This window comes from Meles meles, chromosome 18 (genome assembly GCF_922984935.1).
Source record: "Meles meles chromosome 18, mMelMel3.1 paternal haplotype, whole genome shotgun sequence".
Lineage (NCBI taxonomy): Eukaryota > Metazoa > Chordata > Mammalia > Carnivora > Mustelidae > Meles > Meles meles.
The window spans coordinates 58,027,261-58,054,574 of NC_060083.1; the positions used below are offsets into that span (position 1 = coordinate 58,027,261).

The following is a 27,314-nucleotide window of genomic DNA, read 5'->3' on the forward strand; positions in this document are numbered from 1 at the left end:
CTAACTGTAAAAAAAAAAAGTTCTAGAAGGTTTACAAAGAAAGGATCTTTGGAAAGAAATTTTATGTGTGGCCAATACTGGTTAAGATTGTGATACGTTTAAATAAGTAAATGAGTTTTAACATCAAAAGTTCAATGGTGCAAAGTTTTTGTTTTGTCTTTGTTAAAAGTACAGTTTTCTTGAACTATTGGTGTGCTCTCCATAAGAAATTATAAGCAAAACTTTTTTGGGGGCGCCTGGGTGGCTCAGTTGTTAAGCGTCTACCTTTGGCTCGGGTCATGATCCCAGGGTGCTAGCATCGAGCCCCACTTCAGGCTCCCTGCTTCTCCCTCTCCCAGTCCCCCTGCCTGTGTTTCCTCTCTCGGTGTGTCTCTCTCTGTCAAATAAAAAAAATGAAACCTTTTTTAAAAAAAAAAACTTTTTCTTTATCACTTAAGTTATCTGCCTAAAAAAACATGATTCTGGTTGACAAATAATTTCCTCTGTTTATCACATCTTTGATTACTTAAGAAAACTGAGTCTTAGTATGAAGGGAGTTACATTTCACTCACAATGGTGTAACTTTCTGTGTTTGCCTTAAGTATCTTGTATTGTCACTTCAGTTAAAAGGATGATTAAACATTGTTTCATAATGATTTGTTAACCTATTCAAACATTCAAACAATTTTGATATTTTGTGACATACTTCCCAAAATCAAATTCTAAAATAAAGTCCTTTGACCACAGTCTGGGTGTTCCAAAGAGCCCGTGGAACATTTCAGAAATTTTGTGACGTTAAACTAAAAAGTCTTATTTGGTACCTTACCTTCTATGGGAGGCATTGCCAAAGAAGTGATACAAATTTATGTAGATAAACTCTTAAAATACATGTCCTAAAAGTTATATGAAACTCTTAGAAATCTGATGTCTCGGTGTGATATTAACTCAAAATTGAGGAGGGTTGGGGGTTAGGCGAGCCTGGTGGTGGGTATTAAGGAGGGCACGTATTGCGTGGAGCACTGGGTGTGGTGCACAAACAAAGAATCTTGGAACACTGAACAGTTTTCTTGGAACACTGAAAAAATAAGAAATAAAGAAATAAATGTTGTGTGTCACAGAAATAACCAGGTTTCCTTGTTGGCTGCGCTGGAAGGAACCCTAAGCAGATCTCCAGCCTTGACCATTTCTAAGTCTTTGCTCATTTACGGACAGTCACACTCACACTCAGATGCCTCGGTAAATGTGCAGGTGTGCTTCCTTTTCCATGAGATTCGTGGGAGAAACTCTGAGAACAAGTTTCTGATAACCTTAGGACCATAAATCTGAACTCAGTGAAAATATCCAGAAGTAGTAAAAAAAACTGGATTCAAGCAAAATGAGAATTAATAACACGACTCTGAGCAACTCGAAAATCATAAGACTCTTTGTGACTTTTTGTTTGAAACGTTGTTACTTTTTTAATGCTTTGTTTTTGCAGATGTAAGGAAACTTTGTCTCCTAAGCTGACTTAGAGCAATTTGTAAGATATCCCTTTGTGAACAAGTGGAAACATTTCCCTTTGCTCTTCACCTGAACCCTCCAAATTTCTGGAACTACCAGTGAGTATTCTTTACTTTTTATGGCAATCTTTTTATTTGCCTCGGTTCAATAAATCTGTATATTCTCGTGACAGGACACATTAGAAGTATGGAAGTCTGCTCTACCGCCTGCCTTTAGAGCTCAGAACCTGGCTTAACATTTCCTCCCATCATTATTCATGGTCTTCTTTTTGATTCCATAGAAACGCCTCTTATTTAACACCTGATGACTTACGCCATAGGCCTGCAGTTGTGAATCCAGCGGCATCGCTGTCTTCTGAAATGAGTCTGCCTAAACCGACCTATTGTCGGGATAATACACTGGTTCAATGAGAAGAAACATCCTACCGGTGCAACTTTTAATGTGTGAAACCTCAGAGAGGTTTAAATTTAAATTTAATCTGAGCAACTCATCTATCTGGCAGAGGAAACGGAACATTTGCCTGCCAAAGATTTACTTGTTTTCGTCTTCCTGTGAATTTATTTCCTTCCTTTTGAAGTCCCAAACCCCGACCCCCTTCTCTTAATTCAGGTGGACATTCAAACCCATTGTGCCTGACTCTCATGTTTCTGTGCATTCCCCATACATATACTATTAACTTGTTTTTCTCCTATTAATTTGTCTCGTTTCAAGTTGATTCTTAGTCCAGCTAGAAGGATCTTGAAGGGGACAGGAACTCTCATTCCCCTTCCCTCCCGGCACCTGGCCCACTATACCTTCTCTTACTTCTGCTGGTAAGCCTTTGGCTGCTACATCTCCAAGAACTCCTTCCCAGCAAGGCCTTTCCTGGGTAGCAGGTGCCAGGAAGGAGACCCCCATGGGTTTTGTTTTAGGAAGGTTAGTCTGTGGGGTCAGGTGGAGAGGGACATCCTGGACCCATGGACCCAGTGTTGGGACAAATTGACTTTAGGAATAAAGGTGACAAGAAATTGCATTTTGAGCACATTGGAGTAGCTAACATAGTAGACAGCTCTACAAAGACACCAGGAGCCAATGGAAGTCCGGACCTGGGCTGGGGCTGGGGGTGGCAGGAAGTGGGTGTGCACAGACCGGAGATGGTGCTAGAGACTGGGGCAGGGACTCTCCTGAGAAGGTCACCAGGGACAGACTCCAGGGGCTGCTGAGCGAGGGCCCAGAGCAAGGAGAGGGTACACCTCATCACGTCAACAATACTATCCAAAGACTGGCACTGCCTTTCTCCTAATAAGGAAATTAGGATGCAACTGAAGAAAAAAAATTAAGGGAAATAGATGACAGAAACTAAAAAGGATTAATTTAGAGAGAACGGAGGCAGGTGGCCTCTGAGCTCAGTTCCAGTTCCCGGAGGCCATTGGACATCAGCTGAGCACCAGGGAGACAACCCAGGCAGGCAGGACATGTGGCCGCTCCCGGTTCTGTTCCTTCTCATCATCCAAGGTGAGTGGGGCTGGGGCTTCAGGAGGGAGCACCTGCACGGCAGGGGCAGGACACAGACAGGGTCCATCCCAGGGTAAAGGGCAGGCAGGGCCTTTCACTCATCTGGACACTCAATCTCTTAAAAAAATATTTTTTTAAGTTTTATTACCTGACAGGTATTACGTTGGTGTTGGGGGAAATAAGAAAGTAAACGACGTAAACAGCATCTGTTTTCTAGGACCGTGTTTGTCAGCCTTTTCAGACAGAGATAGCCAGACAGGTGATGGATGGACGCATGGTAGACGGTAGAGGTAGATGCACACACACGCGTAAACGCGTGAATTCCTGACCAACATTGAGGGAGCCAGAAACTCAGTTTCCGGTGGAAATCCACCCACTCAAAATGGGGTTCAAGTATCTGGATCATTTAAAAGCCTGCACAACTGACCTTGACTTATTCCTAGAGCCTGGATCTTCTCTTCTGAAGAGCTCAGATACAGGGAGGAGGCCAGGCAGCAAAACCAGGGTGACAGGCTCTCTGAAGACTTGCTCAGTCCCACCCATCAGGCTGCCCGAGTCTTGGTCTGGATGAGCCAAAGACCAGACCACCATCCAGTGTTGTAAGCGCAACAACGGAGACAGGGGCAAATGCTCTGATGGCACCAGGAGCCACCCAGTTGGCTGCAGAATCGTAGACCCCATAGAAGAGACACTGTTTGAGCCAAGCCTTGAAAGATGAATATGAGGGGTTGATTGCCTTCAAGCAGAGAAGAGAGAATATTTCAGGCAGAGGGAACCGCTTGTGCAAAACTATGGAGACTCAGAAGAGCAAGGTGTGAGGTAAAATAACAAGCAATCATGTGTGTGGGGGGGGTGGTTGTGTGTGTGAACGTGTGAGTGTGTCTTCTTAGTCCAATGCCATGTGCCCATTCAAAGGGTGAGGTGAGGGTTTTTAGTTGTTTAGGGGTTAGAGTGTCAGGGGGTGCGTGGGGAAGGACCCTCTGTCTCAGCATCTCTGGGATTCAGAAGTACACCACGGGCTGCTGTGTGGGCGCTGCTGGGGAGAGTTGTTGGCAGTGTATGCAAGAGGGGTCGGTGGTCAGTAGGTGTCAGCTGAGCAGAGGCCCCTGTATTGGCCAAAGGGGACATCCGAGAGAGGGGACAGCAAAAGTTATACTGCAGGGGATCAAGGGACAAGTTGGGATGTGGTGATTAGACAGAGAGCGGAGGTCCTGGTCCATCTTCAGGGCAGCGCCAGATGCCCCAGAAACATCCAGACCAGCCCAGGGCTCAAGAGAAGACGAGACAAATGTCGGGTATCTGTCTTCTAGGCTACTTCTCCAAATGCCAGGACGGGGTGGTGAGAGGCAGAGCAACGGGCACACTGACCACACACTGTGTGTATGGCCCAGGATGGGAATCTTACAAGAAGTGGTGGTGCCGTGGAGAAAACTGGATTTCCTGCAAGATCCTTGTAAAAACCACCGGGTCAGAGCAACTGGTGAAGAAGGGCCGAGCATCCATCCAGGACAATAAAAGCCAACGCAAATTCACCATGACTTTGGAGGATCTCCGGTACGACGATGCAGGCACCTACTGGTGTGGGATTGAGAAAAATGGCCCAGACCTGGGGCTCAAAATTGCTGTGATTATTGACCCAGGTATGCATTACCCTGCTCTGATCTGGGCCCTGGTACCCCCCAACAGGTTCCAGGACTGTTCCTCTGTCTTCTCTATGGATGGAACAGAGTCTCTTAACATGCCCGAGAATACACATGTGTGTTTGTTTGTGTAACTGTGTGCATGTGCAAGCAAGTATGGGGGGGGCACCAAGAGTCTGGGAAAGACTGGAAGAAAGAGCGAGCCCCCATCTCTGCATGTCTCCGCTGACTCTCCCCAGAGGCAGCCAAGAAGCAGAGACTCGGCTGGGACAGACTTGTCCAGGGAAGGCAGCTCCTCTTTCCCTAGTCACATCATCCCCTTGCAGCCCCAGGCTGAGTGGGGCCTTGTCAGGTGTGCAGGGAGAAGTGGGTGCTAGAAAGCGGTGATCCTGATGGTCTCAGCTGCAGGACAAGAGACCCTCTCCCTGCCCCCTCCTCCTCCTCCTCTCTCCTCTGGCAACAGAAGCACAAAGGAGCAAGGGACCCTGAACCCATTTCTGGGAGAAGGAAAGGCAGACTCCAGCAGAGTACAGGGCCCCCTCTCTAGCTGCCTCTGAGTCTTGGAGGGGACTCTGGGATCCCCCACAACTGCCCCAGGGGCACTAGGGCCTCCCTGAAGACAGGCCTGGAAAGGGTGTCAGTCTGTAGCCTCCCCAAACACAGCCCCACTTCTAGACCCCTCAGTCTTGTCCCCAACATACAGACACACTGACTAAATGGGAAATACATCTGCTACTCATTAGTCTCCTCACACTTAGCATATGCAAATCTGGTGTGTGAATGTGGGCAGTGGACAGCTACACTGGTGTAGAATGTTCCAGAGATTAACTGAAAAAGACAACAAAGGTGAGTGGCTGTGTACAGGAGTGCAGGAGGAACTGGGGCCAGAGACATGGAGTCTGGACCCTCCAACCAGACAAGCCTTCGCTGGCAGGACTGGTGCAGAAAGAAAGGCCCCAGGGAAGTAGGCAGGACCAAGGGGACAACAGGGGCTCTGGGCTCTGGACAGCTGCAGGAGACGGAGGACCCTGGGCCAGTCAGCTCCTGGATCATAGCGCTTCAGGGCAGGGGGCCTACAGCCTGCTTCGGGCAAGGCTGAGACTCAGAGAAGAGCTGATTGAAAGCTCCAGGGGTGGGGACGTGGCTCTCGGACACGCTCAGCGATGCCAAATAGGACACGGAGATTGAGCTGATTGTAATTGCTACAGAGCTCCCCACCCCCACACACCTCCCACGGTGGTGAACTGGTGTTTCCCTGCAAATGACATAATTGCAAGTTTGGAGTGAGAAACCAAAAAGATGCAAGAGCAGACCAATGTGCCTGAGCCATGTCCCTAAGACAGAAGCTTCTCCACCCTGGGGGTGCGGAGTGGAGAAGGCCATGGGAGCCACCTGCGTCCTCTCACAACCTTGCTCTGCTCTGTGTGTTTAGAACCGGATGCAACAGACTCTCCCAAGCCTGTGCCAGGCACCACACCAGCCAGTTGGGACTCCTCACCTCCGTTTACCCAGGGCACCAACAGCAGCCAGCCCGTGACTCCGATCAACCACATCAGCAGGTGAGCAGGGCATTAAAGGATGGGGCTTTCCACGACTGCCCTGTGACCACTCCCCGCGGGACAATCTATCAGGGAACCCCCCTTGGACCCACTGATGTTTCCTGGGAGGGGAGAATCAGCAAGGTCTGTCCTGACCCCCATCCTTTATACCTCTGAGCACGTAAAGAACTCCCCACTCCCCATGAGGAAACTAACTAATTGCTTCAGCTGGGCTGCAGGAGAGAAGGCTCCATCTGGTCTCCTCCTGATCTGCCTCCCAACCCACAAGAACCTCAAAGAGATGTAGCTGGTTCCAGCCTCAAGTATGCCAGAGGGAAATGCTCTGTATTCTTTTCCTGTGGCTTCTAGAACAAATCACCACCAACCTGGTGGCTTAAGACAAATAGTTTTGTGACCTTATGGTCCTGGAGATCCGAGGTCTGTAATGAGTCTCCCTGGGCTAAAGTCAAGGTGTTGGCAGGGATGGTTCCTTGTGGAGGCTCTAAGGGTGAAGCCCTTCCTTATCTTTTCCAGCATCTAGAGACCCAGCACCCCCTGGCTTGGGGACCCTTCCATCCTCACAGCCAGCAGTGGTGGTCGAGTCCTCCTCACACCACCTTACTGGGACACTGGCTGTCCCCTGTCCTTATACTTTTAAACATGCTGGTGATGACGTAAGGCCCACCCGTAACCCAGGATAATCTCCCCATCTCAAGGTCAGCTGGTTGGCAATCAACTCTATCTGCACCATGAAATTCCCCCTTGCTATGCTATGTAACCTAACACATTCACAGATCTGAGGGTTAGGACATCTCTGAGGGGTGGTGTTATTCTGCCTACAGCTGGATACAGGCGGGCACCTGTTCCATGGATCAGCCCTGCCTTCCCCAAGTGCTAGGGAAATGCTGGGAAGGAGGGGGAAGCTGGGATTCCTGCTTTCTCACATTCCCAACATGGCAGAGAGGCTGGGCCACCAACCTGAAATGCTCACTCGAAGAAGCGTCCAAAGACAGCCAGTTAGCTCTTTCATCAGAGGGCAAACTCAATGTCTCAGTTTCACCCCATCAGAGACCAGGGTGAAGGTGCATTCCGTCCCTGGGTCCCGCCTCCCAGAAACACCGTCCACCAGCTCCTTTCCAGCTCTAGTCCAAGTTCTTTTCCTTCTCCAGGACCCTATTCTTTGGAACCTGGCCCCTGTAGACAGTTTGTTCAGTCAGTCCTCTGAATGAGGAAAGCACTTGGCCCATGCTTGATGATGAGCTTCTGTCCTGCTGGTGACTGTTGGAGATCAGTTGTTCTGTTGAGTGGATGTAGTTGAGTGGATGAGTTGAGTAGAGGATGTAGGACTTTTTAGAGGCCAAGAGACCAAGGAGCATGGGAGGAAGCCTGCAGAGTGGAGAGACAGGATAGCATCCCCAAACAGATTGGAACTTAGGAAAAGAACACAGTGCCTTTAAGGATATTTTAAGGAAAGGCAAAGCAGCATGGCCCTCTCTCCAGAAAACCCCCTGTGAAATCCACATGACCCACCATGCTCAAGGCAGGACGAAGGACAGAGCAGGGCTGGCCTGCAGGGGGTCCTGGTCCTGCTTGTGGAGGAAGACTTGACGTCAAGGGTGAGGGATCCAGACTCTTGGATACTGAGAGGGACCACCAAGGCAACACATATCAGCAAGGCCCATCATCCATCTAGAACCCCATCCACTATACAGGATGTATGAGCGTACACCCCATACCATGGGGGGTGCAAAGCTGGGAGAGACCCCTCCCCGGAGAACCCTGAAGGTTAATAAATAGGTGGACAGGGGTGGGGGAATATTCCTCTGCTACAAAGAGGTAATATTAGATCAGAGATGGAAATGTGGGCAGAATTGACACAAGGCAGGACACAAGTAGGATGAGAAAGACAGGCAAAGGCAAACCCTTCAGCTTGGCTGACCTGCAGGGGAGGTGGAGGGAATTGTGGGAGAGGAGCCAAAAAGCAGGATGAAATCAGGGGCAGTTCCTCAAAAATCTCCAAACAAACAAAAGCCCAGGGTCAGACGGCTTCCCAGGGGAATTCTACCAAACATTTAAAGAAGAATTAATTCCTATTCTCCTGAAACTGTTCCAAAAAATAGAACGATGTGGATGGAAGTAGAGGGTATTATGCTGAGTGAAATAAGTCAATCGGAGAAAGACAACTATCATATGATCTCCCTGATATGAGGACGTGGAGAAGCAACGTGGGGGGTGTAGGGGGTAGGAAAAGAATAAATGAAACAGGATGGGATCAGGAGGGAGACAAATCATAAGAGACTCTTAATCTCCCAAAACAAACGGAGGGCTGCCAGGGGAAGGGGGTAGGGAGAGGGTGGTGGGGTTATGGACACTGGGGAGGGTATGTGCTATGGTGAGTGCTGTGAAGTGTGTAAACCTGGTGATTCACAGACCTGTACCCCTGGGGATAAAAATACATTATATGTTTTTTAAAAAATGAAAAAATAATTTTCAAAAAAGATAGAAATCAGGGGTAGAGGTGCTGACCCCAGGCTAAGCCTGCAGGGAGACCCGAAAGGCTTACCTCGGTTGGGCAGCTTGGCTGTGCCCTCAGAGGGGCTTCTGAGCAGGGACCAAGGCTTGCTTGTCCTGCAGGTCTGGGCTCAGGCGTCAGGTCAGGGAGGAAGGGGCTGGGGTTGTCCCCGAAGAGGGAGCTCACTGCTGTCACCCTGTTCCCTGCACAGGGCCCTGCTGTGCAACCTTCAGTTTGTGCTCTTGACCTTTGTGAAGGTGCCCAGGCTTGGAGTCCTGCTGTGGACTGTGGCGGGGCTGAGCCGGAGTCGGGGGGACCCAGGGAGAGAATAGAGTCCGCCTGAACAGGAGAACCACAGCTCCCATGACATTGACACTCCTGTACCCTCTGACCTCTGAGCAGGGATCGGGCAGCGGTGCAGCTCCAAGAGAGATCTGATCCCTGTTAGGTGGGGGCTCCTCTCGTCCTGACCTCAGGCGTAAGGCTCCCTCCTCCCTCCCTCCCTCCCTGCTCCGCACAGGTCGGGGAAGATGGCCTCCTCTGTAGCCGCCAAGAAGCCTCCTGTGTGGACCCTCCTGCTGCCTCTTTTCCTTGTGACCCTGGAGGGGCTCTGCCGAAGATGATGGACCATGGCAGCCTTCAGGACTCTGGCCAATGATGGGTTTTAAAATTCCCAGCCAACCAGTAACCATAAAACCAGAATTAAACCAAAAAGCTTGAGAGGGCTGCACATGGCCAGAGACCCCTGAAGGGCCAGGAGTGCAGCTTCCTGCCGATTCCACCTGCTGCCGCCTCGGTGCCTCCTGGAGTTAGAGTCGCCCGAACAGCAGATGGAAGCCAAGGTTGGACCATCTCCGACCCACATCCCATCTGTTCACTCCATACCTTTGCTATTAAATCTATGGCTTTTCCTGGGCTCCTTCGAGATTATTTCACTGGGACACTATTTCAGTCTTTTATATGTGAGAGTAAGACCCGCCCATCCTAGAGGGTCCGAAGTGAGTCTAAACCCAACCCTAGAGTCACAATGTGTCCAGCAGCTGGGAGGTGGGAGACAATAGAAGGGAGAGACCTGGATGATGCCTTTTAATCCCCTCCCAGAGTTCCCAGTGAGGGCTCCCTTCCTATAGATGGGAAATTTCACTGATGGCCAGGAGTGGATAAAGAAAAGTATAGGGACTTGTGTTTGAAGTTATTTTCTGTGTTTGTGTTTCTTTCTCTTTTTATTAGAGAGAGAGAGAGAGAGCATGCGAGCTGGAGGGGAAGGACAGAAGGATGGTGAGAATCCCAAGCAGACTCCATGCCCAGCGTGGAGCCTGATGCAGGTCCTGATCCCATGACTTTGAGACCGTGACCTGAGCTGAAATGAGGTGCCCAAAGCTTAACTGTCTGAGCCACCCAGGTGCCCTTTGTTTTCTGAATTTTTAAAAAAGAGTATCAAGGATATATATATATATATCTCACATATTGAAAGCCTTCACAAGCTAGGTGTGCCGTGAATGAGGAATGCTTGGTTTACTGTCACTGCAGTCAAGATCTTAATAGGGATGCGGATATATGACTATAAATCAGTCAAAACTAAATGAAGTTACTTTTTCCCTGTGTAAGGAGTAAGTGTTTTGTGGGGAGGGACTTGAAACAATGTACATAGCCATGTGTCCCTCTATCTATATTGGTGGCCTCCAAGGACAGGGGACTCACCCGGTGGTCACAAGAACAGTTCATCTCTGTCCCTCCCTTTGTCCCTTAGCCTCTCTGGTCCTTCAAGTGCAGGGCTCCAGGGACAGTCTGGATGTCTCCATCCAGATGGGACAAATGAGGGCTCAGGTCTGTCCCCTTCATGCCTGTGATGCTGCCCATCCTCAGTCAGCTCAGACCACCATCACTCCCTCCTGGGTTTCACCTGAACTTTGCCATGCCCACCCTCCCCCGTTCCCCAGCAGAGAAAGGGCAAGACAGAATGCAGGTCCCTTCCTGTTTAACTTCCTCCCACTCACATGAAAAATAATGCAAGTCTTTTCCTTTTCTAATTTTCAAAGGTATACATATTTCCTCCCAATAAAACACTGGGGCATTGCCAAAGCTGGTGTGTCGGGTTGGGGGTGGGGCGTTCTGTCGCAGCGGGTGGCTTCTGGTGGGGAACACCTCCGCCACACGCCTACAACTGCACCCACACGGTTCTGGGTCGCCGGTCAGGAAATGGCGAGAACTCAAAGCCCAGCAGCCTGTGTCTTACCATGTGGGAGCTCCCGGCCACTGTCCCCTTTGCAGGACTGAGGCCCAGAGGGGCCCTTGGCAGCAGTCAGCAGCCTCCCCACAGCCCTCCGTGCCCATGACAGAGGCAGGACCTTCCTCTTTACCATCTTGCCAGACCCTAGAACGGACAGAGCCAAGTGGTCCCATGATCCATACTTAGATTTTCTTTGTGACATAAAACAGCGATCACTTTGTCATGTCACAGATTCTGTGGTCAGGAATTCAAACGGGTTGAGAGGGGACAGCCTGTCTCTGCTCCATCATGTCTGGGGCCTCAACTGGGATGACATAATGCTGGCGGGATGACTCAGATGGCTGGGTGCCACTGTCATCCAGAAACTTCTTTGCCCATGTGTCTGGAACAGGAGCCAGGGTGACCCAACACGGAGCCCAGTCCTGACTGTGGACCCGAGACCCTACAGGTAGCCTCTCCATGTGGCCGCCAGGTTCTGAGTGGGACAGTCCCCAGAGCCAGCATTTTCAGAGACAGAGCAAGGAGCTACGGAATTCTTCCTGGCCTGGCCTCGGACGTCACACAGGGTCACCAAGGCTCCATCCGGGCCTTCCGATGGGGACGAACACTGCTTCTTGGAGGGTGAAAACGATGCTACTCTTTTCATATACGAAATATAGATGATCGACTGGTAGACGGATCGATTGATGGATCAGTAGAACGTGGACATATGCAGAGTATCTTTAGTTCTAAAATTTCATAGCTTGGGGGGGCATTTCTAGGAAGAGAAAATGAGTAAACAGGCTCCTTAGAAGATAATTACAGGAAAAAGTTGGGGCAGCGCTGCTCTGGGCTTCTGCCTGCAGCAGCCACAGCCCATCCAGACGCAAAGGGTGGGGACATACCCGCAACTCTTAATAAAAGGAGTGTCAAGAAATTTGCAGCCCCATGTTGGAACTGCCACATGGAACAATTTTTTTTAAGATTTATTTATTTGAGAGAGAGAGAACCCTCAAGCGCAGAGCAGAGGGACAGAGCAGCAGAGGGGGAGGGATAGGAGAAGCAGACGCCCCACTGAGTGGGGGGTCCCATGCGGGTCTCTAGCCCAGGACCCTGAGGTCATGACCTGAGCCAAAACCGTGAGTCAGATGCACAACAGACTATGCCCCCAGATGCCTCTGGAAGAATATTAATCTAGTAGTCTTCATGTCACATTAAAGAACCAGGAGCCCGGAAGGGCTGAAGCCCCCGGCCCCAACATAAAGCCTGGGAACAGACTTGGATCTGCCCCGGAACCAGCCTGGGGCTCGTCCACACGGCGTCCCTGCAAGCCCATCTGTGTACTTGAAAGGTCAGTTCCCAAGCCTGCTGGGCGCCATATGGCCCCAGGTGTAAACACTAGGCAGATGCGACGACGTCCTGCCATTTCTCTGCTGTACTCACAGGTCACAGACTACACCCATCAATCGCGTGAACTTGTGAAATGTTTTGTTTGGGTCGCAATATTATTTTTTTAAATGAAGTTTGTTGCCAACATGAAAACACAAAAAATTTCACTTCTGATTTCTCTTTTTAAAAAAGCAGAAACGCGGGGCGCCTGGGTGGCTCAGTGGATTAAGCCGCTGCCTTCGGCTCAGGTCATGATCTCAGGGTCCTGGGATTGAGCCCCACATCGGGCTCTCTGCTCAGCAGGGAGCCTGCTTCCCCCTCTCTCTGCCTGCCTGTCTCTCTGCCCACTTGTGATCTCTGTCAAATAAATAAAATCTTTAAAAAAAAAAAAAAGCAGAAATGCTGGAGAACAGTGGGTCCTGTGTGGCCACTGGAGTGTCTAAGACCTTCCAGCGGCTCCCTAGGGCTTCTAGAACACTATGAAAGCTCACAGACAAGAAAGAAATAAAACTGTCCCTTTGTGCGGATGACATAATTATGTAGAAAATCCTAAGGATTTCACACACACAAAAAAAATGCCAGCTGCTAGAACTAAAAAATGAGTTTAACGAGTTACAGGAAAAAAGATCAATAGAGACACACATACACATACACACACACATACACACGTGTACACACACATATGTGTACACGCACAGTCCTATTTCTATACTAGCAACGAGCCTGTAGAAACTGAATTGAAACACAAGTTGCTGGTCACAGCTGCTGGACAAGAAGAAGAAACCCGGGCTGCAGATCTGACGGAATATACGCAGCATCCACGTACTCAAATTTACAAGACTCTGGTGACCAAAGACAAGGACTATTTAAACAAATTGCGAGAGGTACCACGTTATCAACACAGGAGAGATGTCAGTTCTCCCAATATCAATCTGTAAGTTTAACACGATTCCCATCAAAATCCCAGCAAGGTTGTCTTGGTAGAGAAAGACAAGCTTACTCTAACATTTGCACAGAAAGGTGACGAAACTAGAGTACTTAAATATGAGTTTGAGAAAGAATAAAGTACATCACAAGCTTCTCTCTTGCCCAGCGCTGTGTTTCCTACATCCCCCCTGTGTATGTTTTATCACATGGCCCGTATGTGCCTCTGTGGCTGAATTTCTCTTTCGGCGGCGTCCTGGACCAGTGCCAGCTCTCCGGGAAGGTGTCACGAGGGGTCCTCCCCTAACAGAAGCCAGGCCAGAGCTCGGGTTCCAAGCATGACCTCCCTGCCTGCAAATGCAGCACTGAGGAGCTCGAGTGTTTTCTGGAAACTGGCATCACTGGCTTTGCATGGCGGAGACGAGAGGGCTGGTCTAGATGCGAGGAGCTGAGTGGAGCTGGGGACGCGTGCTGTGACAGACTGTGTTCGTCCCTGCACACTTCCGGAAGGGGGCCATTGACAAGCATTCAAAACCATCTGAGTCCTTTCCAGGGTCATGCGTCAGCACCTCACCCTCCTTGGGCTTTGACGTCCTATGCCGACCTGCCTCCCATGTGGATGCCCTTCTCACCTCTCTCAGGTTCTGCTGCCCTGGCCTGGGCAGGCCAAGTGGGAAGGGTTTCCTCAGCCTGCTCCGACCCTGACATCCACGCCCGGCGACCCCCCAGTGGGATGCCCTCCACAATTTTTCTGGACCCAACCCTCCTCCCATTACATCTTCCTTCTAAAAACACATTTAAACCATCTATTGACTCCGTGCCTTAAAAGAGGAAGATTTTACATCTCACATTTTGTCCATCCTCCTCTTCCCTCTGCTGATTTTGTCAGCATCGTGTTCTTTGCACTTAGATATTTCTGTTCTCTTCGATAATACTTCTCACCATTGCTTGTGGCGGGGGGGGGGGTTCTCATTTTAAATGTAATCTTTGCTGACCACAGCTTCTCTTTTTTCACGATTTAACTTACCTCTTTGTAGGCAAAATTTCATCACAATGTAGATTTTCTATTTTTAAACGGGTCATGGGTGATGTATTTCATAAGGCATTGCATGCCCGAGACTGTTTCCAGGATATTCTCTCATTTGCTCAGAGCATGTAAATTTTCCTTCACTGTATTCTGGGATGGGATGTGGTTATCACGTCTGAGGCTAGCCTATTCGTGTCACACACAACGAACTCCTTCCTGTATGATCTAATCCGATCTCCATTTCTGGTACCAGCCCATACGATTCTGTCTTTATCCTCCAGGTGCCATAACTTTATAATATTTTGGGTGTGGGCCATCTGAAGACTCCTTTCCTGGGTCACTGTGTGGGCTCTCAGTTACAGCCTGAAAGATCTCCGTTAGATTTCTGGTTAGTTTCTAATTCAGTTGTTTACTTTTGGCTTCTCTCTCCTCCAAGAACACAGCCAGCGTACATTTGTGGAATCACCTCCCGGTCTTCTGTACCTAATTTTCTGCCTCTCCACATTTTTTATATTGTGTTCACTTAAATGTCCCTTGATGAACTTTCCAAAAGAAACCACGTCAGTGTGTGTGCAGACATGCTTAATCATTGAGTCTTGTGGTTCCTTCCCCTCGCTGTTTCTTCCCAGCTACGCACTGTCTTGCTCTTCTGCTCCTTCTCTATCCCGAGGTCTGCCTGCTGCTGCTCATCGCCCTATTTTCTACTGCTGTCTCTTTACATTTCTAGATTCATCCCGCTCTCTGTCATTTCCTTGAGACTGAATAGAGCTGTTTATATGAGCAGCTTTCCTATGTCTCTTTGGGCATTTCCGCTCAGGATTTAGGCTCTGTATTAGCTTTGTGCTAGTATTCTTCTCTTTCCTTGCCACCTATAAGCTTTTGAAGGTGCCACTCCCCTTTTGGATAAAAGTTGGTATTTGCTAAAGACAGTGTGGGGAGGGAGGTGGCTGGGAGGGTCTGCAACCTGGAACCTCCCCTACCCTGAGGACAGGTGTCCTGTTGGCTCTCAGCCCACCCAGCATCACCTACCTGGTGGCTCTCTGCTTGGTGCCTATCGCTACTCCTTCTCCCCCCTCTCCTTCACCCCCATCCCCTACAGTGCTCTCCTCTGCCTGGGAGCCCAGGTCACGTGCAGTCAACATGCCGAGTCTGTCAATCAGAGTGTAAAGACAAAAACTTGACGACACCCAATGTTGGGGGTGGGGGCTGACTGTCCATTAACAGATTCAGACAAGGGTAGAAAAGTTTACAATCTTTTTGAAAACATCCATGAAAATTGGAAAAACACACCAACCAATTATACAGCTATTTTTTTTTTGTAGGAAGATACCCACAGGCATAGCCAAAAATGGATATCAAGCCACATACACAAGAGATTCATTCCACAATTGCATGTAGTTGCAAAAAACCCACAACGATGGAAATGCCCATCAGGAGTGAGAAAAGTTAAATAAATCGTGATATCTAGATAGCATGGGATGCAGTGAAGCCATTAAACACAAAAATCTGTAGATACTGTTGAGGAATGATTTTCAAAAGACATTGAGTGAAACAGACAAATGACAGAACAATATGTGATATTTTTCTTTGAGGGAGGGAAAAATAAATACACTATATATGGTTTAGATGCATAGAATTTCTCCACATCATACACACACACACACACACACACACACTATGGTTCCAGACCTTACCTTTGGGTAGGGGACGAGGGTAGAAGACAGACGATACCATTTTACTTCACATTCTGTGTACTTTTTAAATTTCCTTTCCTAAAAAAGGCACCTATGGCATGGAGCACTGGGTGTTCTGCATAAACAATGAGTCTTGGAACACAGAAGAAATAAAATAAAATTTTAAAATATATAAAATAAAAATAAAAACAAGAAGCCACAGGGGCGCCTGGGTGGCTCAGTGGGTTGAAGCCTCTGCCTTCGGCTCAGGTCATGAGCTCAGGGTCCTGGGATCCAGCCCAGCATCCGGCTCTCTGCTCAGCAGGGAGCCTGCTTCCCCCTCTCTCTCTGCCTGCCTCTCTGCCTACTTGTGATCTCTGTGTGTGTGAAATAAATTTTTTAAAAATCTTTTTAAAAGTACACAAATAAGTATAACAGTTGGTGAATCTGCTCAGTATTTCACTAGCTCCCTCTTGCTAAGGAGACGGCAAGTGGTGAACGAAAGAAGAATGTTTCCCTGGGTCAACGTTCAGTTTCACTCGGACTCACAGTCAGCTCTGGTCTCCTAATCCCACGCCGGGACGTGTCTGCATCCAATGCCTGAGTTCCTCCAGGGTGTGTGTAAAAGACGGAGCTGGTGTACTGAATTAAGAATAAGCTGAACGACCTGCTGAATGGGAGGCAAACGCCACCCACATGGGTGGGCAGGGAGCTCCCTCCACAGCCAGCCTCCCACTTTGGGGACATGAAACACCCAGGGTCGGTTTAATGGAAGGCTCAGTTTTAATACCTCCACACAAAGGAAGGAGAGTCACAATGTTTATTGCTTACAGCTGTAGGGGAGAAGCTCCCAGAGAGCCTGGGAAGGGCAGTCCTCCATCCCAGACCACGAGCGAGCAGGAGCCCCAGAGCAGGGTGGCAGGTCCTCTTACTTACACCGTGGTCGGGACAGAGGTCACTGATTTTTCATGGGCTCAACTCCAAGTGCTTATTTCAAAATGTGCCTCAAGGAAAGCGAAGCAGGAACTTGTGGAGGAATTCTAAGATTAGAGCCTTAGCCGAATTCTAGATTTCGGGAGTGAGCAGGGTTGCCCTACTATAAAATGCCTGGGCAGCAACTCATCAGAACAACAGCTGATTGTTCTCAAAACTTGTTTCACTCGCCCCAAATGGTCATGGAGAATGTGCGCTTCTTCTGATTGATGGAAAGCTGGTTCTTCCTCAGCTCAGGTCCGGTGGTTTGAACAAGGATGCGGCAGCTACTCAAATCCGTGTCCGGACACCATGACTTCACGAAGGTCTCCCAACCCGGGCTGTAGTTACACTGCGTGGTCACTTGCAGATGGAAGTAGAAGAAAAGAAACGATGAGGAAAAGAAAAAGTTAATGAATTAGAGAGCAAATATAAAATAGAGAAGATCAAAAAACCCAACAATGGGCTTTTAAACAAAGCAAAACCCTCCCAGGATATTTGTGATGAAAGGAAAGGCCTGAATAATCAATAATCAAAACAGGTACGTCACACAATATCCCAGATATATTAAAAAGAAGGAAAGGCAATAAGGGGATAGGATAATAAAAGGATATCTAAACAACTGTATGCCAATAAATTTGAAACTTTAGGGGGAGTGAACCAATTTCTGGCAAAAATAATGTGATATCCTAAGATATTCACAAAAAGAAACAGAAAACCTGAATCATCTTACAGCTATTTCAAAGAATCAAATCCGTTATTAAAAACCTCCCCAAGGAGCCCCTGGCTGAATCAGTGGGCAGAGCGAGTAACTCTTAATCTCGAGGTCGGGAGTTCAAGCCCCACCTCAGGTATGGAGCTTACTTAAAATGAATGAATGAACAAATGAATGAATGAATGAAATAAAACATCTCCAAAAGAAACTCCAGCCCCAGGGCATCTGCGTGGCTCATTGGGTTAAAGCCTCTGCCTTCGGCTCAGGTCATGTTCCCAGGGTCCTGGGATCGAGCCCCGTATTGGGGGTCTCTGCTCGGCAGGGTGCCTGCTTCCTCCTCTCTCTCTGCCTGCCTCTCTGCCTACTTGTGATCTCTCTCTGTCAAATAAATAAATAAAATCTTCTAAAAAAAGAAAGAAAGAAAGAAAGAAAGAAAGAAAGAAAGAAAGAAAGAAAGGAACTCCAGGCCCATAGAGCTTCAAGGGAGATATCCTCTAATCATTTAAGGAAGAAAGAATGCCTGTCCTAAACAAAAAATTCCAGGACAAAGGAGAAGACGATGCAGTCCTAAATCCACAGGATGAGACTAGTACACTCTTGATGACAAAATCTGACAAGGGCAGTACAAAAAAGAAATATTATAGGCAAAAATAACCCGTAAACATAAATGTCAAACTCTACATCAAAAAATCAGCAAGCTGAATCCTGGGATATAAAAGCAAGATAATACATCATCACTAAGTTGGGTTTATCCAAAGAATGCAAAATTGTTTGAACATGAGAAAATCAGTAAGTATAATAACCACGTGAATAGAGTCAAGGAGAAAAATCATTTGATCATCTCACAGATGCAGACAAAGGTATTTGTTAGATTTTAAATAGTCCTTTGACTAGGAAGGACTTTCTAGACCTTAGCACTCAACCACAGTACCCCAACTGTGCTGAACCTCTTCCCTCTGAGACTGGAATATGGAACAGGGGGTGGGAATAGCCATTATGAAGTCTGGTCCCAAACTCCAGAATGAGCAGGGACACGGGAGCACCAGAGGTCCAGGAAAGCATTGGCAAGAATTGGGGTCTCTGGGTCCTGGGGAAGAACGTCCCTTTGGCCCAAGGACTGTAACTGGGACCCTCACTTCAATCTCCATGGACAATAGACTCAGGCACTGGGCTGTGCAGAGAAACACCTGCCCAGAAAGGCTGGATCCCATCCTGGAGGAGGTGGCAGGAGCCATGAGAGCATCAAAGAGAAGCCCTCTCCCTCCCAACTCAAGGGATACTTTGGGGTCCTAGAAGAACTCAGGACTCAACCACTTTGTGTGACAGTTCACTCCAAGTGACACAAGTCACTGGAGAGGAACCTCAGGGAGCATCACAGAGCAGGTCCGGAAGACACATCCACACACACATGCACACTCTTACCTGGGTCAACGGTCACTTTAACTGTGACCCCAAGATCAGTTCCAACTCTCGCAATCCCACACCAGTAAGTGTCTGCACTGTTCCACCTGAGGTCCTCCATGGTCACGGTGAATGTGCGTGATTTCCAGTTGTCCTTGATGGACACTCGGTCACCCTTCGCTTCCCACTCTGATCCGTCGGTTTGAACGAGGATATGGCAGTCACTCCACTTGGCTCCTCGACACCACCACTTATGGTAGGTCTCCCACCCAGGTTCATAGCGACACTGCACGGTCAGGGAGCCCCGCACTGGGCCACTCACTGCACTGGACACTGCTGTGAGGGCAGATGAGCCTGGAAACACAAGCCAGTGTGCTTGTCACACCACACCCTACCCCTTGAGGGCAGAGCCCCAGCCTCCTGCCTCACAAGTAGCCCCAATAAACCCAAGGGCCTGATGAGTTGAGTGACAGTCAAAGAGGGAATACACCTTCCACAAGACAGACCTTCGTCCTTCAAAACTCCACTGGGTCAAAGCCACCATGGAAGTCACCTAAGAGCACAACTACACCTCAGAGAAACAAGAATGTCCCCACGGAGCAATGACAGCTTTCGATAATCCACCCCTCCCCCTCCCTGTGTTCCATGTCATCTGGAAGCAAATGACCCAAGCACCCAAGCGAATGCATGGCCCCAGTCGACGTCAGCCCATTGTCCTCATGCAAGATGTGGGCCCTGTGATTTCAGACATTTGCAATTTTCTAGAGTAGCCAGGAATCTGGATTTTGTGTGAAACCTCTCAACTTGAAAATACTGATTTCATTAGAAAACTGTTTTTTTCCCCTAAGTTATTAATTTCTCAGGAAAGACTGACTACAGAAACTTTGCCTGCTAGCTGACCCTGGGTGTCGGTACTCAGCTCCAGCTCTATGGTCCTAAGGAAGGCTCTTTTCTGGAGTTATCTGTGCTGTCTGCTGAGATCTGATATCGGTGATGTTCCTTTCGCACCATTAATCTAGAAGATTTCCATCTGTTTCACGTGCTGAGATCAGGACGAGATCAAAGAGAGCAAAGGAATTCCTGTGTCTTTAGACTCCTAAGAAATTATCGAAACTGGAAAATTCATTATTGGGACAAATTCTTTGGCTTCTGGAAATTGTTTCCTGCTGAATATTAACTATTCAAGTTCTTTGATGGTTCCTGATCTGTTCTATTGTTTTATTTTGGGTTTTTTTTCCAGAAAGTTCTGCATTATGTATTAGCATAAAGTCCTGCAATTAGAAAGTATCCTTCATAATTAAAATGTTCACATATGTTTTAATTACATGTTCTGACCATAGGCACTGTGTGATTTTTGTGGATTACACCTGCTACAGGACGTCCTCCTCCTTGTTTCTACTCTCCTCCTCCACATTTTTAACTCATTAAACCACTTTTGAAATTAGCTTGTTTTATTTGCTAAGTTATTAATTTCTCATATGGGTAATTTTATTCCTTTTCTTTACTCCAGATTTCCACATGGGCTCTTTTTCCAATTTGTTAAGTTAAAGACAGAGATCATTTTCTTCCTTTCTAAAATGAATTAAAGAGTGTGAAAGGCAAAGAACTTACTTTTGTTGACTGTACAAATTCAGATATAATGCACTTATCATGAATTTGAAGTGTCTACCTCAGTGGTTTTTAGGGTATTCACAAAGTTGTGCCAAGAAACCCTGTACCCCTTGTTGTTCCCCATTCCCTCTTCCCTGAAGCTTTTGATGACCACTAATCTACATTCTGTCTATTGATTTCTCTATTCTGGACACTGCCTACGAACAGAATCCTACAATCTTACCTTCTTCTCTGGCTTTAGTCACTTAGTAGAATGTGTGTTAAGGCTCAGTCTATGGGAAGGAAGGGCACATTTATCTTATCCATTCATCAGCTGATGATATGTGGGTTGTTTTGACTTTTTGCTGCAGTGAATAATTTTGCTATGAGCTGTTATGTACTAGTGTCTGTATTGATTCATGGTGAGGGAAGCTGACACTATGTTCACAGCAGAAGTTCCAGGATGGGTTTTCTCAAGAGTCCATAAGAAGCTGCTGTGATTCTGAAAATTTTCTGGGAAACTCCCACAGGTTATCTTCAGCCTCCACCATCAGAGTAAGTGTTCCCAAGAGCAAGACAGGAAGCCACTCTGAATGTCTCCTCTCACCATGCACACTTCAGCTCCCCGCAGACAGTAAGGCTGCTCTCCCACCTTCCAAATCTCTGGCAGGTGCTTCCAGGGACAAACTCCAGCCCATACAAGGAAGGTGACTGGAGGGAAGGTGATTCCCAAGTTTTGCTCAGGGATGCAGAAGAGGACTTAGGAGGGGCGGTTTTGATATCAACATCAACAGATGTGCTTACGCTCTCCACCCCTTCATCAATTCTGTCCCTATATTGTCGAGGACTGGATGTTTGTGTTGCCCCCATAATTCCTGTGTTGACGTCCTAAGCTCTAATGGGATGGTATGTGATGCTGGGGCTTTGGGAGGGCGTTAGGACTAGAGAAGGTCATGATGGGGACCAGTGCTCTCATGAGAAAAGACACCAGAGAGCCTCTCTGTCTTTCTTTCTCCGTGTCTCTGTCTCCGTCTCTCACTCTCTCTGTCTCTCCTTCCCTAAACACAAGGGGGAGGTCACCGTGAGAAGGTGGCTTCCTGAAAACCAGAAAGAGCACTTTCATCACGAACTGAAACCAGCCTGCACCTTGATCTTGGACTCTCCAGCCTTCAAAGTGTGAGAAAAGAAATTTCTCTAGTTCAAGCCCCTCGGTCTCTGGTATTTTGCTCTTATGACTCATATGCATTTATAACTCTTTCATGAACCCCCAAATTAAGATTAAGAAAATAGTAGCATGTAGGGCACCTGAGTGGCTCAGTTGGTTCACATCCAACTCTTGATTTTTGACGCAGGTCATATTTTCGGAGTCCTGAGGTCAAGCCTCATGTCGGGTTTCATACTCAGCGTGGAATCTGTTTGAGCTCTCCCCCTCTGCCCCTCATCCCACTCACCCTCTCTCTATTTCTCTCTGTCTTTCTCTGTCTCTAAAATCTTTTAACAAATTGCAAAAAAAAAAAAAAAGAATATAGTAACACGGATGCTTTCCCAATAAATATTCTGCGTGTGAATCTCTCATTCAAACTGTTTTACCTCTGAACATATTATGAAGTCAGTAGATGAGTAAATGGGGTCTTTTTATTTCCCATGATGGCTTCCTTCCCAGAAGGGACACTGTCTGCCTCCTACCCAAGCAGTCATGGTTCTGGAGGATGAGAAGCAACAGAGCTGGGGCAGCCAAGTTGTTCTGTCTTGCTAGCACTTGTCTTCTCCAAGCATCAAGAACCAGCTGCCTCCAGAGATTTGCCATCCAGCCCAGAAACAGAAAACTTCTTATCTCTGCTCTTCCCTCCCGGTGACACCACTCAGTAAGTCTCAGTGGTTGTGCTAATGACACTGGACAAGGGTCTGGTCCTTGTCATCCAGAGCAGAGACTCGGGCAGCCTGACGCGCAGGACTGAACAAGTCTCCAGAGAGCCTGTCACGCCCTGCTTTTCTGCTGGTCTTCCTCCCTCTACCCTGAGCCCTTCAGAACAGAAGGGCTTGGCTCTAGCTACAAGTCAAGATCGCTGCACAGGCTTTTAAATGATCCAGATGTCTGAACCCCACCTTGACTGAGTGGGTCTCAGCCTGAGCCTGAGCTTATGAGCTCCTTCAACGTTCCTCTGGAATTCATGCATTTATATATGTGTGTATATATGTCCATATGCTTTTATCATCTATCTATCCATCCATCCATCCTTCCATTCATCCATCCAACCATCCATCCATCCATCTATCATCTATCTCTCTAACTCTCTGCCAGGACTGGCAAACAGTGCCCTAAAAAACAGACACTGTGTTATTTCCTTTTGTTTCTCCAACACCTTACTTAGTACCTGTCAAGTAGCAAAAACTTTGAAGATTTTTTAAAATAAGTAAGTATCTGGGTGAGTGAAAGGCCCTGCCGTTTCCCCTGGGACAGACACTATATGTGTCCTACCCCAGCCCTGCAGGTGGTCTGGCCTGGATCCCCCACACTACTCACCTTGGATGATGGGAAGGAACAGAACCAGGAGCAGCCACATGTCCTGCCTGCCTGGGTTTTCTCCTTGATGCTCAGCTGATGCCCACTGCCCTCCAGGGACTGGAACTGAGCTCAGAAGCAAACTGCCTTCTATTTCTCTAAATCGTTCTTTTATAGTTTCTCTCATTTACTTCCCATAATTTTTCATTCAGTTACTTCCTAATTTGCTTAATTAGGAGGAAAGCAGTGCCATCCTTTGGGAACCTATGGCTGACATGGTTTTTCTCAATGATTTGGGGAAGCAAAGTGTGGTTAGGGTGCCACCTGCCAGTATGTGTGAGGAGCCGGGAAGCCGGCAGCCAGCAAACCAGATGACACCGTGCAACAGACACTTGACCCTCAGATTGTGTGTCCAAGGAAGTGATGGAGACACATTGGGTTTGCACGTGGGGAAACCCAATGCAGTGTTCAGGGCTCACCCCCGGCCTTTCTGGACACACAGCCCAGCTCATCCTCATCCTCCTTCTGGGTAACCCACCTCAGTGCCTCCCAGACGACCCCTCTTTCCCTGAGCTCCGGTCCAGTCCTGAGCCTGACCTTTGAGCCTCTCCTTCTCAGGCTTCCTGCTGTGGTCCAGAGTCCCTCTGAGACAGAGGTGTCATGGGGAGATTTTAAGGAAGGAAAAGTAGCTTCTTCCCATCAGCCTCGCTGTGGCCAAGATGCTTCCTCTGCCCTCTTTCGGTGTATTTCCCCGGACTGTGGACTGTGGTCACGTCCCAGCCCCAAACTGCTTATGCTAGCCCCCCTAAGGGACTTTCCCACGAGGCCCCCCTCTTCCTTCACAAGTCCTCACCTATCCTCTGTTCTCTGTCCCCTTTCACTCTCCTCTCTGAGGCAATTCTTTTGTATTCTTTCTTCTTTCATGTTTTCAACATTTTTGAGCTTGGTTGTATCTTAGGAGGATTTTGTTTTGTTGTGTGTTTTCAGTGTCTCTTCCAATCTTTGGATGAAATGTTTAGTTCAGGAATTATGTTTTTCAAGTTTTTATTTATGATTTATTTAATTAAGAAGGAAAGGGAGAGTGAGAGGGCGAAACAGACTCCCCACTGAGTCGAGAGCCTGATGTGAGACTGTATCCCAGGACTCTGGGATCATGACCTGAGCCAAAGGCAGACACCTAACGGAATGAGCCACCCAGGCATCCTAGGAATTATATTTTCATTTCAAAAGCTTCTTTTTTGTTCTCTCCTTGCTGTAGTTTTCAAAACTCTCCTCACTCTGTGGTCATAAGTTGCTTTGGTCTAGTTTGGTTTGGTCCTTCCCTTTTTATCCCAAACATGCCTCAAAGTCTGATCGTTGTTGGTTATCTGGCTATAATGGAGAATGAGCCAGAGCATAGCTGATCAGGGCTCTGAGTATGTGGGAGCAACACAGCCTTGAAACATGGGTGTTGTAGTATGCCAAATCCTCCGAACTTCCATCCCTTCTTGAACTACAGGCTATGCTCTCACAAAAGCGGGCAGAGGGATCTTCTAAATTCCAGAATGCAGAGGACTGAAAGTGGCCCCCAGCATCCTCTCAAGCTGCCTTGGTTTCCCCACGTATTTTATGAAGTTAAAGAACCTCCCGGGGGATGGGAGTGTTTGTTTCTTGATCTAAGTGCTGGTTGCATAGGTGTGGGGGGTTTTTGTGCAAATGTGCTGAGTTGTCCATTCCTGAAGTCTGCACTTTCCGTGTATATTTTATACTCCAATGAAAGAGTTTTAAATCTTACCATGAAATCTCTCCAAGCCTGTGCCTACTTAATCCTTTAAATAGCAGCCTCAGTATTCCATTACGTGGCTGTAGCATAATTACCTATTCCTATTTTGTTGGCATTGACCCTGTTTCCATCTTTGCTCTTGCAAATCTATGCTATGGGATTCCAGATCGGGTGAGATGACGTCATCACATGCCACAGACCTCTCCCCCCGACTAGAGCTAAGAATCCAGACATATTATGTGGACCACCTACCTGAGCATTCTGATAAATGAACCCTAGCAGAAGATTGGGGAAGGAAAGCAGACCAAGTATAGGACCAATCCAGGTGTGAGTTTTTTGGTTATGTTTCCTTCTCTAACCTCCTGCCTGAGCACGAACCCTGTGGCTCACAGCCTGAAAATGCACTCTCAGCAGGGACCCTAAGAGCTCAGGATGAGCAGAGAAAATAAGCCTTAGGGAAGAGGGGTCAGATTCCAGGAGTGTTCTTGGGGTTTGTGGTTTTTTCCCTCCCACCAGGTCCCCAGCAAGACTCAGGACGGAAGCTGCAATTCCACCTGCAGCCGCTGGGGGCCGATAGCTGGAACGCGGAAGGAGGAGAGTCCTGGCTGCCCAGAACAGCTAAGGGTCCCAGAGCCGTGGGCGGGGACAATACACTGCCTGTTCTCTCTCTCTGGCCTTCCCTCTGCTTGGCTCTGGAAGAAACCCCAGTCGCAGGAAGTACGCAGCAGACTGGGGAGAGAAAAGCCTGAGCTTGCTAAGCTTCCCGGCCAAACGACTAGAAAGGGGAGAGATGGAAGCTCTGACAGCTAGCAAGGATGGGGGTGGGGGCGGGGAGATGGAGAAGAAAGGGACCCTCGACTTCCCAGGCTTGCGCCCCAGCTGTGCACACCTGATGAGTCCCTGGAAGGAATACCCACTTTAAGAGCTTGAGGAAGACCGTCCCCGTCACAGACTGGCCACCGGAGGGCGCACGCGGGGGCCCCTCCGGGGAGCACCTGCAGAGCTCCAGAAAGCTGAACGCGAGCACGTGGGAACCACAGTCCACAGAAGCCACATCAGCACTTGAAGTCTAACCTCACCAGCGGGTCGGCCTGCCATTAGAGGAACGGAAGTCTTCGTTAAAGACCATTCCGGCGAGGGGCTAGCATTGCTTTGTATGTGGTGGTGGTTCCCTGAAATGATGTGTGTGTGAAACACATAGAACTGACCACCACCCCAAAACTGTACCGTATGTAAAGTTTGAGAAGTAGTGAAAAGAAGAAAAACGTTTCAAACTGTGCACTTTAAGTGGGTGCAGTTTATTGAAAACCTTGGTTAAACTTGAGAAAGTCAGAGTGGGAGGGAAAAGTTTGAGGGGGAGGCCAATGTTCCTGCCTCCCACCCCTTCATAAATTCCTGGCTTCATAAGTTCTTCATAAATTTAAGGCCCAGGATTCACTGAGACCCCCAATCACAGGAGAAGGCTCAGCTCTCACACATGAACACAGAGGTCTAGGGCCTGAAGTCAGTCCCCCCCCCCACCCCCACCCCGCAGAAGATGGAGCAATTTGTCATGAAGATTATTCGGAGCTAAAGGTCATCAAGACACTGCAGGCTCCAGAGAAACGTTTGGCCCTCATTTAACTACATAGAGGAATCTCACTGGCAGAGTCTTTGCAGAATAAGGGTCACTCCCAGGGATGAATTTTATCTGAGTGACCCAACTACATGGCAGGGGAAACATTTGTTTACCAAACATGTACCGGTTTTCCTCTTCCTGTGAGTAACTTTCTTCCCTTTGAAGCCCCAACTCCCTACCCCTTCCTTTAGCTCAGAATGACATATGCACCCTGTTATGCCTGACTGCCATGTCTGCGTGGATTCCCCACACTTATGCGATGAAACTTGATTTTCTCCTGTTGATCTGTCTCATGACGACTTGATTCTAGATCCAGCTAGAAGGATTTTGGATGGGACAGGAACTCAGACTTCCCAAGAATGCGATGGGACATTTTTGCTCCCTGACACTTGGTGTAGTCAGCAGAATACTTTTACTAGCAGGACATCGCTCTCCCCCCCCCCCCTCCCCCGACACTGCTGCAGCTGGGACATTCTTGGGACATCTGGCAGAGAGACAGCAGAAGGTAAGATTTCTCGCCATGTCAGACTCCTGGAATCTCTATCTGCACAGGCTGGCAGAACCAGAGAGATCAGGGTCCTTTGTCTCCCTCTCAATTTAGATCAGCAAGTCATGGAACTAGTTCCTTGGGCTTATTGACCCTTTGGTTCAATATGATTGAGTACTCTTTGGTTACTGAAACATTTCATCCCAGACATGGTCTCTGTTTTCCTTGGTCTATGTCATGTTTGTAGTTTGTCATCTGTTGGAAAGGGACATCTTGGAAGGCAATGCTGCAAAATTCGGGGACACAAGTAGATCACTTAAAACCTGTTAGATCATTCACTGCCTCAAAAAGATTCTCATGATAGGATGAGATGGTCATGGA

General features: G+C 48.1%; 2 protein-coding genes across 3 annotated transcripts in view; one reads left to right on the forward strand and one right to left on the reverse strand.

The window, feature by feature from the left end:
- Window positions 1–2,350: 2,350 nt before the first annotated feature.
- The window catches only part of LOC123928782 (CMRF35-like molecule 7), a 51,304-nt gene continuing 26,340 nt past the window's right edge, over window positions 2,351–27,314 (forward strand). Inside the window, exons 1-3 of one of the 2 annotated variants that reach the window (XM_045983788.1) lie at window positions 2,940–2,973; window positions 3,417–3,792; window positions 4,284–4,613. In XM_045983788.1, coding sequence (XP_045839744.1) covers window positions 4,508–4,613 — 106 coding nt within the window. In that variant the 5' untranslated portion in view covers window positions 2,940–2,973; window positions 3,417–3,792; window positions 4,284–4,507. Of the gene's footprint in view, window positions 2,974–3,416; window positions 3,793–4,283; window positions 4,614–27,314 lie in introns of both variants that reach the window. The other variant, XM_045983785.1, reaches the window with a different exon arrangement.
- On the reverse strand, window positions 16,754–23,191 carry LOC123928784 (CMRF35-like molecule 1). The gene is made up of 3 exons (XM_045983790.1): window positions 23,088–23,191; window positions 18,995–19,327; window positions 16,754–17,220 (listed from the first exon to the last, which is right to left on the reverse strand). The coding sequence occupies exons 1-3, from the start codon at window positions 23,125–23,127 to the stop codon at window positions 17,042–17,044; spliced, it is 552 nt and encodes a 183-aa protein (XP_045839746.1). The 5' UTR covers window positions 23,128–23,191; the 3' UTR covers window positions 16,754–17,041.